This window comes from Lonchura striata, chromosome 22, assembly GCF_046129695.1.
Source record: "Lonchura striata isolate bLonStr1 chromosome 22, bLonStr1.mat, whole genome shotgun sequence".
Classification (NCBI taxonomy): Eukaryota; Metazoa; Chordata; class Aves; order Passeriformes; family Estrildidae; genus Lonchura; species Lonchura striata.
This window is the reverse complement of record NC_134624.1, coordinates 2190042-2208767: the sequence shown is the minus strand read 5'-3', so window position 1 is coordinate 2208767 and position 18726 is coordinate 2190042. Positions and strand designations below refer to the sequence as shown.

The 18726-nt window shown below is 47.6% G+C and overlaps 1 protein-coding gene across 1 annotated transcript; it reads left to right on the top strand.

Moving 5' to 3' along the window:
• The first annotated feature begins 1349 nt into the window (after positions 1–1349).
• Positions 1350–6762, top strand: TLR4 (toll like receptor 4). Its single transcript, XM_021551352.3, has 3 exons — positions 1350–1475; positions 2887–3053; positions 4397–6762. Exons 1-3 carry the CDS (start codon positions 1371–1373, stop codon positions 6651–6653), a joined length of 2529 nt encoding a protein of 842 aa, XP_021407027.2. The 5' UTR covers positions 1350–1370; the 3' UTR covers positions 6654–6762.
• The last annotated feature ends 11964 nt before the right edge of the window (positions 6763–18726 follow it).

Here is an 18726-nt window from a genome sequence, read left to right as displayed (position 1 = left end):
GGCTTAATGGGCACTATCTGGCTGCACATCAGGGTGTCGGTTTTAGCTCCCATTGTGCTGCCATGTGTTTTTTTATTGCAGAGATCATCAGTTATTTTAGGATTCCCCATCTCTCCTAGGCTCTCTACTACCTGTCAAAAAAGTCTAACCCCCACTTCTGAAATATTTTTAAGTTTTCTTTATAAGTGGATCACTCACTGGGCTGATATCGCATCTTATATTTAATATCAATTTTCACAGACGTTCATGAGTCGTCACACTTTATTCCATCTTCCTCTAGACCAATATTCCACCCTTGTCTCATATTTTTGCCACTTCTGTCTATGTGGTGTTGATAATACCCAGCAACCCTATAGCTGGATCCCCTGTAACATTTCTTAGTTATCTCCACAAAGACAGGAGGAGATACATGAATGCACAACCATTTATCAGACTAAATGAAGGCAGAGAGCTTTATTAGAAGGCTCACAGCTGACTTAAATTAATATTGCCCACAGTGAGGTTTTACAAAGCTTTTTTTTTTCCCCTGAAACAATGGTCTGCATTGGGAATTCAGCATTGAGATGTTCTGTAGGCAGGCATCAAACAGAGATTCAGGCATGAGCAGGGCAGGGAGCAGCTCTAAGTCCAGCTCAGGTGTTTGTGCCTCTCCTTTTTGCTGCCCCAGCAACTTGGCAAGGGTGGGGAGGGGTAGAATTTCTGTGACCACACCTCTGATCCCTCTGTGAATCTCCTTGTGCCTGGCCATATTCCTGCAATAATTGCAATAAAGGCCCAACCAGGTTGGTAAAACCTGGATGTTTAACCACAAGAGCTTGGCCAGAGATAAACCTGTGTTTATCTGGCTTGAGAAAACCTCTGCCAAAGCTGAGCTCTTCTCCAGGGCTTGCAAGGCTGAAGCTGGGAGCATGGCAGGAGTGCAAAGGCAGAGTCACCCTCTCTAACCAGTGCATTTGAATTATGGGATGTGGAGCATGGAACTGGGCTCAGAATTGCACAAAATATTCTGTTGGTTTGTTTTTTTTTTTTTTTGCCAATTTGACCTGAGCTAATCAGAGGCAATCAAGTCAAGTGGCACTGATGAAACCCATATTCCTCTTCAATTTCTAGCCCAAACTATATCCATCATTACTTCTTTTTTCCTTCTTGGCTATTTTTTTTTAACAATTGCAAGAAGAGCAATTCACCCCGAGTGTGTGTAGAAACAAGTCACTGGCCAAGCTTCACTTCCTTCCTCGTTCTCTGCAGCTCTCAGAGATGTGCAGTGAGAAGCAGGAGTGATGAAACACAACTCCTGGCACTGCAGGAGCTTTCTGTCTCCAGGTTTCTCTCTCCATGCTCCTTTCTCCTGCACTCCTGGCCTCCTGAAGATGCCCAGGAGAGGAGCCCTTCCTGTGGGGACACTCCTGGTGCTGCTGCAGCTGGCATTTGTCCCATCCCCACTGGCAGGCTGCCTCCTGGATCCCTGTTTGGAGGTATGTGAGCTCTGAGTGAGCACAAAATCCTTCTGTCTCTCTGGTGCAACTTTTCTCTTTGCTTGGGAGATTTGTGCCTCAAGTCTCTTAGGAAAGCCCAGATTTTTTTTCCCCCCAAGGTTATTATCAAGGTGATTGAAGTAAATTCTAGTCTCGAAAACATCTGAGAACCAGAACCAGCAGCAAGAATTTTTTCTTCTCATTGGCTTTCTGAAACTCTGAGGGTGCTGTGTCAGAATCTGAGCTATTGATGATCCTGAGATTGTAGAAAGTCTCTGTCTGTCAGCCCCGCTGCCAAAGCAGAAGCCATAATTGGTCTGTGCTGGTTTCCAGGTTGTTTATTCTGTTTATCTCTCACATGTTCTGCTGCCCTGCCCAGCTCTGTCCTGCAGGGCAGCGTGTGGGGCTCTGCCCTCAGTGGGATGTTACAAACATTAAATACCAGAAACTCCCTGGGCTGCATTTACAAGAACGTGCCAATATCTGTCACCTACGTTGGACAGTGTGTCCCCAGCCTGAATGAACAAAAAAATGCCAACACCACAGTGAAACATGGAGGGCATGAAGAAGGAGAAGAAGGACAAGGCACACCCAATTTCCTCCATCTTGTCCCCTTTGGACCCCTCATCTAGAATCCTAAAATTTTACTTTTGCACCCATGCCACACTTAATTATTACTTACATCAAACACTCAGAGCTGGTAATTGATCCTGTAAGATTGAAAAGTCTTTTCCATGGCCAGAGATCACAGCCAGTGTCTCTGGGGGCTCTGTCCAGGGGGGTTCCTGACCCCTGCCAGGGTCCCAGACCTGCCAGGGCAGCCAGAGGGAAGCCCTGGATTCCGACAGTGCTGCAGTGCAGTTATTGTAATAGATTATATTTCCCTTGGAAGGGATCCAAACTTGTCTAATTTCTACAAAACACAGATTTTTGCCTGGTTTGTGCAGTAGAGTGATTTCACCAAGTACCTGACAAGGACCAACTGCCTTTTGCAAAGTTTTGCTGACAATTATTTGCTTGCAGAATAACTTTGGTTCAATCTGCCTGGTTATGTGCAGGGGAAGAGGGCTGAGAGCTGTTCCTGGACATGCAGTGCATCCATGAGTGTTTGTCCTGCTGGCTCTCTCAAAGGTTGCTGCTGGTTCATCTGTAACCTCAGGGAATGCTATTCTGTAGTTTTGTCCCAGCTTCAGTCAGCAAGAAATGCAGCTCTTCTTGGAGAATAGGACTGCTTCTATTAGGAATTAGAAAAATGTTTAGGGTGTGTAAGGTTATTTCCTAAAACTCAGGGGAGCTCCTTTAGAACTGCACTATAAAGGGGGTCATTCTGCTCCTGCTCTCCTGACAGTGACATTTTCTGGCATTCCATGAAGAGCAGATGTTGACCATGATGGGATCTGCCTCTTTTCAGATCACCCCTAACACAACTTTCAGATGCACTGGACTGAACATCTCTGGAGTTCCTGATGGAGTCCCAAACACCACCCAGAACCTGGACCTCAGTTTCAGCAATCTGAAATCACTGGGGTCAAATTATTTTGCATCAGTCCCTGAGCTGCAGATTCTGGATCTTTCAAGGTAGTGGGATCTATTACGTGGATACGTAATATAATACACGTAATATACGTGGTAAATTTTTCTTCACCAGCTGGGTTACAATGGTGGCTTATTTTGGGGTCTATTGGTCTTGGCTGTTTATGTTTTTTTCTTGTGACTTTGTCCCTGTGTCTGTCATTTTGCACATCCCCGTGGTGATGTGCAACTTTTAGTCCAGTCACTGAGTGCACACCCTCCTCTCAGAGCTGGGTCTGTCAGTCTGATCTTGTAGGTTGCAATGTGAGAAGGAGGAGGAAGATGTTTCACTTGTCTGTGAACAAGAAAAATGTCAGACTTTTCACTGTTACAAAAACTCTGAAGTGGAACATCTTGGGTGAGCTGTTTTTCTAATCACAGTTTAAAAAAAAAAACCATGAAGGTACATTCATTTTCTAAAAGGCTGTTTTAAAATATCAACATATTCTCTTTTGCCTTCTCCTCACATATCTGGGGGAGGAGATGGGGGAGGCCTATTAGCAAATTTGAATTGATGTATAATTTCCATTGACTTCAGACAACAGTTTCTCCAGGTAAATTGTTTCACTGAGAAATGTCACTCAGCCCCGTCACAGCTCTAGCTCCAAAGTGGCTGAGTGGCAGAGCACGTTTGCTGTGAGGCACTGCCTGGATTATTAAACTAATTCTGCTGGGACTCGCTGCAGAATGGATTTGGGTCTCAACTTCTGGATCTTCCCACATCAAACAAACCTTAGGGGGCCATGCTCATTTTCCCCTCTTCCTTTTCTCTTTCAGAGGCAGCACAGCCGGGCTCTGCTGCCTCTGAGCCATCAGCAGAGATCAGCTGCTGACAGAGCTGTGAGCTCTGGTGCCAGTGGGGCTGCCCAGGTGTGGCTGAGGTGGCAGTCAGAGGGCTGGGGGATGCCAGGGGTGAGGGAATGCTGGCTCTGGTTGGTTCTTCCATCAGTGATTTGTCCTGTCCCCGCTGTCAGGCTGCCTCCTCCATCCCTGTTTGGAGGTATGTGAGCTCCAAGTGAGCACACAGTCACATCATTGTCATCACAGTGTCACTTTGGCCTAAACTGATGGCTAGGATTCTTCTTTCCCGCTGGCTGCACAAATTTTTGATCTTCACCAGGTCTCCAGGTGTCTTGCTTTGAATTTAAGATTGGAGAGGAGAAGGTGAGAGGAGGTCTCCTGCTGGAGGAGCGCTCCCTTTGCATATCCAGGGGTGCTGGCTCTGCCCAGCACAGCAAAGCCAAACCAGCCCCAGTGTGAGGCTGAGCCTGAGGGTGTCACAGCAGCACTCAGTGAACAAGGAAGGGACAGTGTTTCATATATTTATATTTTCTTTTCATTCCCATCAGGTGCCACCTCCATACAATAGAAGATAACTCCTTTATGGACCTCCCTAGACTTTCCACCTTGGTTTTAACTGCCAATTCCTTCCAGCACCTGGGGAAAGCAGCTTTCTATGGCCTAACATCTCTGAAAAAATTGGTTCTGGTGGAAACCAACAGGACCTCTCTGTCTGAGCTGCCTATTGGCCACTTGCATACTCTGCAGGAGCTGAATTTAGGCCACAACAGCATTACTTCATTGAAGCTTCCCAAGTATTTCACCAACATGACCTCCCTCAGGCACCTGAGCTTCTCCTCTAACAAAATCACATCTATCTCCAGAGGAGACCTTGATGCCCTGAGGGGAGGGAACAGGCTCAACCTCACGCTGGTGCTTTCCTTGAACAATATCAAATCCATAGAGCCAGGGGCCTTTGCAGGGATTCACCTCGCCGAGCTGGCGTTCAGGTCTGCTTTTGAGAAATCCACGATGCAAACTGCTCTGCAAGGCCTGGCTGGTTTGCAGGTCAGCAGACTCATAGTTGGGGAGTTCAGGAATATTGAGAGACTGCAGGACTTTGAGGGGAGGCTCTTGGATGGACTGTGCCAGGTACAGATGGAAGAGTTTGTCTTAATCTGCCTCCGGGGGATTGAGGATGACACAGACACTCTCTTCAACTGCGTAGGCAACGTCTCCACTATTCGCCTGGTGGACCTCGGACTGGAGGAGATATCACAGGTTCCTCTGTGGTCTAAAGTGAGACAGCTGGAATGCAAGAAATGCGATTTTGAGGATATGCCTGCCCAGAAGCTGTCACTTTTCAAGGAGCTGAGAGTGCTTCGTATTACTGAGAACAAAAGTCTCAAAACCTTCGAGCAGAAATTTGTGGGTCTCAGTAACCTGGAGGTCATTGATTTGAGTGAGAACAGACTCACCTTCAGCAGCTGCTGTTCCCGTCAGTTCCAAAATTGTCCAAATTTGAAACACTTGAACTTAAGCTTCAATTCTAATATCAGATTGACTGGAGATTTCACTAATGTGAAGAATTTGTTATATTTGGACCTTCAGCACACAACCTTATTTGGTCCTGGCTCCTACCCTGTCTTTCTGTCCCTTCAGAGACTGATTTACCTGGATATTTCCTACACCAAAACCGAAGTGAAATCCCAGTGTACATTTTGTGGCTTGAACTCTTTGCAAGTGCTCAAGATGGCAGGAAACTCCTTTGCAGACAATAAGCTGGCAAACAACTTCAAAAACCTAAGTCACCTCCACACCTTGGATATTTCAAGCTGCAAATTAGAACATGTGGATCAAAGTACTTTTGATGCCCTGTCTGAGCTAAAAGAGCTAAACATCAGCAACAATAAGCTGCTGACTTTTGATCCTGTAGTCTACCAGCCACTGCAAGCCCTCAGAGTCCTGGATTTCAGCAGAAACCAGCTGACTGTTCTGCTGGACCCAGCCAGGGAAATCCTGCCTGATAGCCTGGTCCTGTTGGATATCTCTCAAAACCTCTTTGACTGTTCCTGTGTGTACCTGGACTTTCTGAAATGGGTCAAGGAGAAGCAGGAGCTGCTGCAGAACGAGGAGCTGATGCTGTGCCACACTCCCTCCTACGTGGCCAACGTGAGCCTGCCAAGCTTCGATCTGTCCTCCTGCCACATCAGTGCAGGCCAAGTTGCCTCCCCGGTGGTTGTGTTGCTCTGTGTAGTGGTGTTCCTCTTCCTGGTTTACAAGTACTACTTCCAGCTCTACTACTCCATGGTGCTGCTCAGCGGGTGCAAACACTATGCAGAAAGAGGTGACACCTACGACGCCTTTGTCATCCACTCCAGCAAAGACCAGGAGTGGGTGACAAAGGAGCTGGTGGAACCTTTGGAAGGAGGGACACCTCGCTTCCGCCTGTGCCTGTACTACAGGGACTTCCTGCCAGGGGTACCCATCGTCACCAACATCATCGAGGAGGGTTTCCTCAGCAGCAGGAATGTTATTGCAGTTATCTCCGCTGACTTCCTGCAGAGCAAGTGGTGCAGCTTTGAGTTTGACATTGCCCAGTCCTGGCAGCTGGTGGAGGGAAAGGCTGGGCTCATCATGATTGTGCTGGAGGATGTGAATAAAGCCCTGCTGAGGCAGAAGCTGGGACTGTCTCGGTACCTGAGGAGGAACACCTACCTGGAGTGGAAAAACAAGGAAATAAGGAAGCACATCTTCTGGAGGCAGCTGACAGGAGTGCTGCTGGAAGGCAAAAATTGGAATCACGAGGAGGCAAAACTCATGTGAAGAGAAAAGAAGGGTTCTTCCTGCCCTGTGTGCCATCCTGGCCTGATGGATGGTGCTGAGAAACTGGTCCTTCTGTTGCTGCTCAGTCAGAGGAAGTGGATGGAGGCACTGCCACATCACTACAGAAATTCCTGCCTTGCTGGTCACCTTCTCTCAAGGAAATTTGCAAGTTAAGGAGTGACAAGGGTCAGAAGAGCTGCCTGAGCTCTGTGTTTGGCCATGGCTGTCACCCCCAGGTGCCCCAGCAATACCTCAGGTTTGGTGGGTATAGGAACAGACCAGTGCTCTTATGGTCATCTGGCTGCTTCTGAAACTGGATTTGGGTCCTGAGACCATTTACCCAGAGGAACTTCACAGTCTGTTTCTTTGAGTGGACCCCAGAGTCTCAAAGGCAGAGTAAAGATACAGGATTTTCTGCTCTAAATACTTTGTTAAACAGAAACGAGGTTTGGAGTCTGAAAGTCTTGTGCCTGCCTCTGCAGGTACCATGACTTGGGACAAGTCTTCCAGGGAGCAATGGGGCATCCCACAGCCCAGCTGGCAGCTGCTCAGGGAACCTGAGTAGTTTTGTCATCAGGGAGGCAGTTTTCTCTGGTTGGGAAATTTGCCCAACATGTTTCTTTCAGTTTTCTTTAGACCCAAGGCTAAATATTGAAAGCATCACCTGAAAATATTACTTATATCCAGATTATATAGCATTTGAGAGGGCATTTTTGAGTTTTCTTGTGGGAACAAGAAGTATGTAACACCTCTAAACTGAAATATTTCTTTGCTCCCACTGCTTCTCCTCATCCAGTGTTTGTGGATATGCTTTGGGACTGCTCTAAGCAAGCAAAATTGAGCCTGAATGAAGTGTTTCAATGTTTACAGCCAGCCAGTTCTAGATTAAGGTTTTTCACTCTCTGGACCAGCCTTAATTCACTGTTGGAAGGTGCTGCAAGAGCCTCCAGGGTTTGAAATGGGGTTCAGACCTGCCTGTCTGCTCAGCCTTTCCCAGGGACCAGCTGCCACCTGGAGCAGCACTGGGTGGAGGAGTTTTGCTTTTGTTTCACTGAGAACATGCCTGGCATTTTGCAGGGAGAAGAGACAGAGGGGAAAAGTCTGGGTTAGCTGAACTAAGTGTACCCCAGCACTGTCCTGAATCAAGGGAAGGAAAGTCTGAGTGCCATGGAATCCTGTCTCAGAGCACACCACTGAAAAGTGGGATATTGCACAGGACAGGAGTTTTGCTCTCTTTTTACCAAAGGCTTTGGCTGGGATTCATCACTGAATGACTCTGGTGTTAATCTTGCAAATCCTCCTATGATCAGTGGTGTTCTTCAGAGGTAAAACAGAATCCACTGAGTGGTGGATCAGATCTGATATTTATCCACTTGCTTTTCTAAGCACCAGACAGGGACATTTCCATGGAAGCAGGATCAGGGATCAGCATCAGACATTCCTGGGTAGAGAGGGAGAGCCAGGAACGAGCCTTGTGCTGGCAAAAGTTGAATCCCAGCTCCCTCCCTATGTGCTGTGTCAGACAACACTACCAAAACCCCCCACTGCCCTGCCTAAGCTTTTTGAGTGACCCAGGAGATGAAGATTTAACAAAACTACAATTGATGCTGCGTTCCTTTGCTCAGAGAGTTTGTTCTGCATCTGCTAAATGCTATCCCAGCAATGCCCAAAATGTTCTCCTCACCCCTGATGGCACTGATGGGTCCTGCAGACCTTCCTCCTCACCCTTCTACCCCCACCTTCCTCTTCTTCCTCCAGGAGGAGATGGTGGGGGAAAGTGAACCTTGAGATTCCCTGGATTGAAGCCAAAGGAGAGCACAGAGGACAAACCAAAGATTAGCTTGAATTTCAGCAGCTCCAAGTTAAATTGGGAAACAAAAGAGGAAAAATTAAATAGAGTGGGAGTTCCTGCTCCTGAATTGAGCAGCACTGAAGCTGCATTTCTCCTTCACTCTTTCTCTCTGTGGCTCCTCTGCAAACAATTCAGTGGATGTGTATTTCTGGCACAAAGCACAGAGTCCTATGATCCTTGATTGTAATTATAACAATGAGTTTCAGAAAGCCTGCAAGTGGTTCTGGGCATTTATAAAAGGGATTTAGGACAGTATTGTTTAAAAAGTCAGTGTTTTTTTGAATATCAAAGCAATTTTAGGAGAGCTGGAGTGATGCTGAGACGAGGCTCCCACCAGCACAATTTTAAAAGAAATTTAAAGTTTGTTTCACTTGTTTTTCTCTTCCTATTCAGAGTCTCCACAGCAGACATGAGTACGTGAGTTGCCCCTGGCTTCCTTATTGTCCAAGAAAAAGCCACAAAACCCATCACAACTTCTCTGTGGTCCCTTCCAGCCTGACCCACTTTGTGATTCTGGGACCAGCCCAGGCAGTGCTGAGGTTTATGAGTCCAAGATGGACAAGGCTGTGTGAAGGACTGTATTTTCACCATTTACCCATCAGAGAAACAGTAGATTTCTTTTTTTTTTTTTTTTGAATATTCAAAACAGCTTTCCCCAATACAATAAATGGGGGAATATTGTGGTTCCCACAGAAACACATGTACTCATTTGCCTTATTGTAGGAAGCCAATATCCAAAGGAAAACTCAACATTCTCATGTTTCCAAAGCTGCTGGCATGCACTGTTTGAAACTGCCCACTCTGCAGCAAGTGGCTTTGATAGGATTTACTCACTGGGTGAAAAAATGAGCAGCCAAGCAAACACTCGTGCTGAAAATATTCCAGTTATTAAAGCACCTCTTTTTCCCAGGTCATAAAAGCATATGGAGACAAAGCTCCGAAGGGCTGTTCCATCAAAGCTATTCAATTTGCAGTGGGGACATGCCCTGATTTCACTCTGAGCTTCATTTAACCCATGCAAAACGCCAGGACAGCTGCAGCTCTGGACTTCCTTGCCCCTGGAGGCTGCTGTCCCTGGGGCAGGACATCCTGGTGTGCTGGCACTGTCACCAAGCTGAGCTGTGCAGGGAGGGCTCTGAGCAGAGCGTGCCCTCGTTAGTGTGATTGCTTTGGTGCTCTGTTGGAATCCAAAATGCAGGGAATTCTCACAACTTTGGGCCTGGAAGCCAAAGCTTAGAATTAAACACAGGATTTGATCTGAGACTTTGGAAAAGGCTTCCAAACTTAGGTGACAGAAGTGAGAATGTGGATTTGTAGTTTAAAGCAGACACGTTAAGCTAAGGAAAGGAAAGTTTAGAGTTTTAGAGTTTAAGATATAAAAATAAAAGTAGTTAGAAAAGAGGTCAAGGTGTTTAGAATGCAGCACTGTAGGTTTGTGTGTCATAACATGATTGGCTAAGAAAGCTTACACTGTAGCATGGGTCCATAAGACAATATATTTAAGGATTGGGTCAAAACCAGAAATATCCTTGTTAGTAGTGATTTATTGGTCAGTAAATCCTTAAAAGGTCTTATAACAGAGGATCTTGTGCTCTTCTGAACCATGCAGTAAAGATAGGAGCCAAACTCGCCCTTCCTGCCTATGTAGAAGATAAGAAAAATAAACCACATCAGCAAAAACAATTCAGAGGTCCTGTCCCTAACTCATTCAAAACTCCTTCAAAAATCCCCACAGTGCTCCCCACACTGCAGCAGCTGGAAAAGCTGGAAACCAGAGCCATAGAAAGCCCTTCCCACTCCCCTGGCCCCCCTGAGCAGGAGCACAGATTTCGTGTCACTTAAAACCCCAGCAGAATGAGGAAAAGCAGCTGCTTTCCCTGGACCGACTGGTACTTGACAGGAACAGGTTGAAACTTCTCAAGGAGAGCATTTGTCCTTTGGGAAATCCTATTTTGTATGTGGTTTCTGCAATTTAATGAGGTAGCATGATGAATCTATGGAATGGGAATTGTCACAGCAGAGTTTCTGGTTTACTGTTGCATGTAATTTTGGAACAGATATTTTTTATGGAAACAGTGATTTTAAAAAATAGTTTGGAGGGGCTGAAAAAGGGACTTCTAATCAAAGTTAAATTGCTCCACAAAGTAATTAAAAAAAAAAAAAAGTCTGCTTAGGCTTATGCTGTTGTTTCTCAGAGTACCTTTTCATTTAAAAATTTGTTTCTATTTACACAATCTGACTAGCCTCCCCAAACAACACCAAAACATAAAAATATTTCCCACACAACCAAAATAAAAACCTTGGATTTTGTTTTGTGGGAATTTTTTTTTTCTTTGGTAACATGCTGAAAATTATGTTTGGCAAAATGAAAATTCCTCTTCTGTGACAGCTCTTACTGTGACCCTCCCGGAGTCAAACCTTCACCTGCCCGTGTCCCACATGCAGGTCAAGCAGCAACAACCAGTGACAAACCCCTGGAATGAATTTCACTAAGTGCCTTTTGCAAAACATCTTGAGTAGGTGCAGTGGATCGATAGGATCTGCCTGAGAGCAGCTGAACAGGGGAGGAAAGAAGCAATTCCTTAATAAGTTGCTCCTTGCCATCACCAGCTTAGGCTGGGAATTGGGACACATGACAGCAAAGCACGATTTGCAGAGAGGAGAGCGTCTGCCAGGGGTTCTCACCTTCCTCAGCCTCAAGGTCACCCAGAGGGCACAGTCGATTGTTGTGTTGCTCTGGGGAATGGTTTTTCCCTCCCCAGAGACCCCTGTAGCTGTGACCATGTTAGTTTGAGCCTTCCTTCCTTTCTTGACACAACTGGCTGGGAGCCAGGTAGCCCCTCCTGTACTGAGCCTAGATAAAGTTCTGTCCCTTCCTTGTTTGCTCTCTTTCCCTCTTCCTCCCATGGAACAAACATCTTGGACCACACTGGGGGTTGGAGCCTCTTTTGGAATCTTCATGTTATGTGTAATAGCTATAATTCATTACATCTCTAGTATGATATATGTGATATTGGATATTTGTTGGAGTATACACGTTTGTATTAGGAGTCCTCCCACCCTCGCAGGTGAAGTCTGGTGTATGTTGAAACCTGATTCACAGGTAAAAGGACGTGGCTGGCCAGGAGATGGGGATGGGCCATGGCTGGGGAGATCTGGGGACCCCAGGTGCTGATCATGGCGTGAATGACCCGGGATGGATCTCATGGAAATCCTCCGGCAGATCCATGGGAATGCAGCATTCCCGTAAACTTCATCAAGGGATTCACCAACTCCTGACACTGAATTGTTCTTCTTCATCACCAAAAAACAAAATCTCATTAACCTATGGGCTCTGAATGGAAGAAAAGACTGATTGCTGAAATCTTGGCCTCAGGTGGAATTTTCCCTATAAAAACCGCTTGTGCCAGGCTGGAGGTGTGTGGGCACAGAGGAAAACCTCTGCTGGGGCTGACTCCTTGTTGCACACCCAGGGCTGACCCCGGGCTCGGCTCTGTTCTTTCCTTGTGGCTGGCTAGATAGAATTTGATTGCAAAATAAATATTTTATTTTTTTAGTTTAATTTGGCTGGACAAATTTTTGTTTATAACAAGAGGGTCCTCCACTCAGTAAAGTCCAGTAGGGTTTATTGAGGAACAGCTGGAGGGTCCAGGTAGGGTAGGAAGGTGGCAGGTAGGCAGGGTTGATGCAGGAGCAGGGAGAGCAGGATGACAACCACTGCTGAAGGGCACCAGAAGTGAAAGGAACCGGGAGAAATGGAGGGGCTGGGGTTTTATAACTGAGGGAAGGTAGGAGGGGTTAGGGTACAACTTCTCCAATGAGGAGAGAAGCTAGGGAAGGAGCTGGAGTGGGGTGACTGGGGTCAGTGTCTCACCATGAGTTAGACTAAGGTGTTCTCCCAAGGCATTCTGGCCCTGTCCTCCCCACAGGCAGCTCTGCTGAAACACCTGGAAAGCAAGAAAAAGAACAAAAAATGAACAGGGAAGGTATTTGTGCAGGACTTCAGGTGGGAATGAGGCCACAGTTTAGCTGGGTGGGACCCGGGTCCCAAGGTTTCCAGCACTAACCAAAGCACCTACATACAGAAGGTTTGTGGTGAGTCTGTAAGTGCTTTTTTTTTCTTTGCATAATGATAATCAGAGGGATGGAAATGAGCACTGCATTTTCAACCATGCTTTGAAGGGGACAGGATGGAGCCCTTGGGGGTCCAGCAAGGACAGGTGACTGGGATGAAAGAACCTCAGCATCTCTGGAGGGCAAAACAAGCCCAGCCCAGACCTGCCTATCCAAAATACAGAGGGAGTGACCTTTGGTCACTCACCTTTTGTGTGACCAAACCCTTGACCAAGTCTAAAAATCAAACAGCGGGGAGAGGATATTCAAATGCCACACTTCCAAAATCGTCCCACCAGAGCTGTTGAAAATACATTTATTATTGGTGATGGGGAGATCCTCAGCTGAGGTAAAGGGTCACCCCATAGGACTGGGGCCCAGGGTTCTCCAGCCAGAGAATTTTCAAGGGTAACAACTGCAGCTTCCCCTGCTCGCAGCTCCTTCATTCCTTATCGCCGCATCTTGAGTACTACAATGCAAATAACAATAGGGTATTGTTAGGCAAAAGAGATTTAATTGCAGCCTACACTCCCTGAGAGGGTAAGATCGGCTTTTCTCCAGATCTAATCTTCATTCTTCATCTTTTCTTCTCTCCCTCTCAGTCCCTTCCCTCTCCTGGAAGTTTCTCTTTTCTGTCTTTCCCAGCCAGCAGCCAGTGACCAACCTAAAACGTAAGAAAGAGGGAGGGGTGTCCTTGTCACTTCTTTTTCTACATTTTTGAATAGCCTTTAAATCCTTTGGAGTGTTGTGTCCCACAAGGAAGGATTAGCAGTAATTCCCCTGCCATCTCCTGCTTCCAACGCTCTGACAATTCATTCTCCTGAGATCCCCCAAACTCACCGCTGAATACATTAACCAGAGGACACGGAGCGGGCCTGGGGAGTGACATCCCGTGTCCCCCCTCCCTGCAGCCTGCTGGTCCAGCTGCACACACCCACCCACCCCTCCACCACGGGCTCCTGGATCAGCACTTTACTCCTAAGCGACCCAAAACAACCCCAGACTTGCCCGATGTGGGGTGCTCTGAGTGGTTCAGCTATTGTAAATGTAGGTGAACTTAAGTGGGAAGAAATTACGATGTCTGATTCAATTCAGAAGGCTGAATTATTTATTTATTATAACTACATTAAAATACATTAATATATTATATAAAAGGAGGATATTACAACTACATACTACTTTCTCTGACTCTAACACAACTTGTGACCCTCTCTCTCGAGTCCATACACAGGTGGATTGGATTGGATTGGATTGGATTGGATTGGATTGGATTGGATTGGATTGGCCATCAGGCTCAAACAATCCTCACCTGAATCTAATTAAGCACTCACTCCAGATACACAATTTTCCAAACACATTCTACACAGGAAAAACAAGGAGCAGAAATAGAAATTGTTTTCTCTTTCATTTCTCTCTGTGCACCTCTGTGGAAAATCTGGAGAGTGAGAGAAATGTGCTTGCCACAGTTCAGCTGCCCCTCTGGAGCTCCCTCTCCTTTCCAGGTCTCACCGTGGATGTGGTGGGAGCCTGTGCCCTGCTCCCACTGCAATCCCTCTGTTTCTTTTCCAAGCAGAGCAGCTGGCAAGGGCTCTCTACCACCCCTGCCCGGCTCTGGATGCTGCCAAGCCCCCTCGGATGATGGGTGCTGCCTGGTATCTCTGCCCTGCTTTGCTTTCCTGTGGGTGAGATGGGGTTCACAACCTGCACGCTGTGCTTTTCAGGAGTGGAGCACTAACAGACACAGTCTAGATCAGAGCCCATGAAATGGCACTTTCTGTTCCTCAACTGCATTTCCCTCAGCCTGGGATTTTGAAATCCTCCTCTACAGCTCTCCCCCAGGCCAGCAGATCTGTCTGAAGCCAGAGCCTTCCATGCCCTTTCCTGTCACTGGTTCTATTTGTGGTCACTTAAGTTTTGCTTTCTTTAGGGGAAATAAGTGCACTGAGAGTAGTACGAATAAAGAATAGTATTTGGCCCCCAAGACCTTTTTTGCAATTCTGCTTAGCAGAAAATCCTTCCCTGCCCAGATATTTCTTCCTGCCATCTCTTCTCTCATACTGTAAATATTAAAATAAACTGTTAGTAAGAAAACCCACAGGCTTCCTTCCCCCTCTCAGCTCCTCCTGAGATTCTGGCCCACATCTTTCTGTCCTGCATGGAGTCAGCAACTTTCAGTTCCACAACTCTTGCCCCCTCCAGCAGCCTGGATTTTGCTGGGTGCTGAGCACGCAGCCCCACGCTCTGCTCTGCTGGTTCCCCACCTCTCAGTGCCCCAGGGAGGGTGAGTGGGTGACAGGATTCACCCCTCAGCCTCAGGCAGAAGCTGGAAGTGTCTGAGCTGTGCTGTTCAGAGCTCTGATGGGAATTACAGGATGTCTGCCTGTTAAAAGGGCCCTGGTGAGAAGCCACCCTCTGTTCTGGCTGGGGTGATGGCCACAGGGGTCCCCTGAGTGATGGGGAGGTGCTGTGGGCTCTGGAGGTGCCCTCCTGTCACTTCTGGGGCCGTGACAGGGAGAGAACGATGACAAAATGCTGAGACTGAAGCCTGAGCCAAAAGTGTGAAGTTTCTTGCCCTCCTTGATAGCCATTTCTCCTGGAAAAAAATGAATGTTTTATAAAGAGCATCATGAAAGCAAAGTATATCATGATTTCAGTGTGAGCAGACAGCAGTGAGATAGGAGCATCCCCTTGGATTTGCCTGCCTGAGGTTATTTACCTCAGGAAGCTCCTGAATAAAAGATACAAAAATACAGCGGAAAGTAGTATTATTTGCTCATTTCAAAGCATGATGGGAGGCAGAAAAACATTATAAGGGGTATCTTTGAGTCTTGCCAGCCTGGATTTGTCAGGGCAGCGTTTTCATGGAGCGCTCTCCGGGTGACCCAGTTTCTGAGACGCAGCCACAGACACACACACGTCCACACACACAGAGCCCAGCCACAATCCACAACTTTAATAGCTCTGTGACATACAAAGGAGATTCTGATGCAAAGTGGAGCTGACAGAGAAGTAGAAGTATCTGCTTTTTTTATTTTCTTTTTTTTTTTTTTTCCATCCAGTGCCAAACTAAGATTACAGTCAAGGTGGTTTCAACCTTCAGCAAGGACTGATGTTACCGTGGCTTCTTCTTTTAATGACATTTAGCAAAAAGCAGCAGCTTGGGGAGGGGGAACAAGGGCTCTCTTTTCAGGGGGAATTTACTTGGGCTGTCAGGATTAAAGGCATGAAGCGAATGCATATGGGGCTGCAAAGGGGGCTTAATGGCTTTGCTGCTGGTAAGGACAGCACAGCTCTGAGACAGGCTGTGCCAGGCCTGTCAGGCAGCTGATAAAACACCTGTGGATGTGGAAGGGTGCAGGGAAGAGATGTCATGGCAGTGTGGTCACGCTGGGGTGACTCTGTCACCCCGGTTTCTTGGCTGTGGTGACATGAAGGTGTCGTTATGTAGCAATAATCTCTGTTTCAGAAAACATCCCCCCGAGGGTAGGGTGGCTGATGGCTGTCACTTCTCACCATGGCTCCATCAGACTCTCCTGCAGATCCTGCAGGGAGCAGGCACCAGCCTGGGTGGGCTTCACAGGACTCCAAGGCAGGTGCAGGCTGGACTGATGCTCCAGGTTGGGGACGGACCCATCCAGCTCAGGGCTGGCCTGGCATGGGTCCAGACATCCCCAAAAGCTCCTCAGTCATGCCAGGTTGTTGGGCTGAGTGCACCCAGGCTGATTGAATGTCATCAAAGCAACACAGACTTTGTTATTGCAGCAATGGTCTTACAAAACCTGGAGCTTAGCAAGGAGCTCTACTTGGAGAGGAAGGAACAGCAGACAAAACATCCAGAGAAGATAAATGCTGGGCCAAGTGCATCCCTTCTCGAGCTGCCCCAGGATTTGCTCACACTGGGGAGGGTCCCTGGAGTGGTGTTTTGGCTTGGACCCTCATTTAGAAAACTACAGATCAGCTGGTGATGCCTCCAGGAAGCTCTAAGTGCCTGGATTCAAACACCAAAGGATCCGTGGGTGAGGCAGCAGTACCACAGAGCCACTGCAGCCCTGATGGAGAGAGCTGGCAGAGGGCAGTGGGCACAGCTCAGCAGATATGGTGCCAGATGAAGAGGAAAATGAAAGGAGGAGGTGCTGCTGTGTGTGGGCTGTGGTGGTGCTGCAATTCCCCAGAGCACTGCATCACCTGAACCTCAGCAGATGGAGGTTGGTGTGTGCTGGGCTGTGCTGGGAGACCTTGCCAGAAATCCCCTGGGGTGTGGAGGCCTCCAGCCTGCTCCTCTGCAGAGATCCAGAGGCAGAGGCTCTGGCAGGGACCTTCTGCTCCTGGGCACTGACAGCTCGGAGTGAAGAGACCTGGCAGAGAGTGCTCAGGTTCAGCAGGAGGCTCTGCTGAGAGAGACAACGAGCCAAGCAGGTCCCACACCTTGAGCAGCCTGGTGGCAACTTGCTGTGAGAGAAATGTGGCAGGCTTGACTCATCTTTGGGAAAACTGCTTGTTTTATGACTTGGGGAATTTTAATGGGGCAGGCTGGTGTTATAAATGAAAATTTGCCCAGCCAAATTAGAATGAAAAATAAAATATTTATTTTGCAATCAAATTCTATCTAGCCAGCCACAAGGAAAGAACAGAGCCGAGCCCAGGGTCAGCCCTGGGTGTGCAACAAGGAGTCAGCCCCAGCAGAGGTTTTCCTCTGTGCCCACACACCTCCAGCCTGGCACAAACGGTTTTTATAGGGAAAATTCCACCTGAGGCCAAGATTTCAGCAATCAGGTTTTTCTTCCATTCAGAGCCCATAGGTTAATGAGATTTTCTTTTTTGGTGATGAAGAAGAACAATTCAATGTCAGGAGTTGGTGAATCCCTTGATGAAGTTTACGGAATGCTGCATTCCCATGGATCTGCCCGAGGATTTCCATGAGATCCATCCCGGGTCGTTCACGCCATGATCAGCACCTGGGGTCCCCAGATCTCCCCAGCCATGGCCCATCCCCATCTCCTGGACAGCCACGTCCTTTTACCTGTAAATCGGGTTTCAACATACACCAGGTTTCACCTGCGAGGGTGGTGGGACCCCTAATACAAATGTGTATACCCCAACAAATATTCAGTATCACATATATCATACTAGAAATGGTGTGAATTATATCTACTACACATAACAGTGGGGCTGTGGTGGGGAAGAGCCAGTCCTCAGTGGTGAGTGCAGAGCCACGTCGTGGCAAGCAGGGAAAGGCAGCCTTGAGCTCACATTTCTCTGCTTGGATGGGAAGTCCTCTCCCCTCACCCCTGCAGCTGGAGGGGACAGCACCCACCAGCCCAGGGACCCTCAGCCCTGTGGGATGAACTCTCTGGGGGCTCAGAGCAGAAGCATCAGACACCAACCAGGCTGCTCTCCGTGCCTGGATACGATGGAGCAGTGACAGCTCCCTGTTCTGTGGCTGCTCTTTGCATCCTTTATACAAACATGGTACAGGGAAAGGACAGCAATGTGTGTCCCCCTGACACCCAAAGAATAAAGAGATATTGCTGTGGAAATGAGGCTGCTGCTGCACGGCTCAGCTCTGAACCTTCCCTCTGCCAAGCAGCTATGATTAGAATCTCATCTCGCTCTCTGTTGCACAGCACCTGCAGGAGAAAATCCCACCCAGCAGCACGAAACTATTTTTAAAGGCCTTTTTCCAGCAGGCAGGGAAATGGGGATAGTGAGAATCCTGCTGGTACCATGGAATTCTTTCAACCCCCCCTTGCAGAAGGGCATGGAGCTAGACTTGGAGAATGTGAGTCAGAGAAAGGAAGAGGCAGAATTTTCTTGCCAAGTCTGAAACTTTTGCCAGCTCTTTGCCTTGGGAGGCTGAGTTTCAGCATCTTCTGGGTCTGTTGAGGGTTTTTTTTTTTTCAGGTTTTCTGTACCTGACTCAGCGAGACACCTGCAGTTGTCAGAAATTTGCTGAGAGAGATCTGTGTGCTTTGAGCAGAGGGGCACAGGGGTCCATGGCATGGGAATTGTGGGCAGGAACACCCCAGGGCTGCTGTGCTCTCACCCAGGGCTGTGGGAAAGGGCTTGCTTGCAGCTTCTGGGCACCACAGAGTAAAATATGGGGGAAGC

Coding starts and splice junctions, on each gene's coding strand:
- TLR4 (XM_021551352.3), top strand. CDS start 1,371: ATGCCCAGGAGAGGAGCCCTTCCTGTGGGGACACTCCTGGTGCTGCTG. Junction 1,476..2,886: donor TCCTGGATCCCTGTTTGGAG/GTATGTGAGCTC, acceptor GCCTCTTTTCAG/ATCACCCCTAACACAACTTT. Junction 3,054..4,396: donor CAGATTCTGGATCTTTCAAG/GTAGTGGGATCT, acceptor CATTCCCATCAG/GTGCCACCTCCATACAATAG.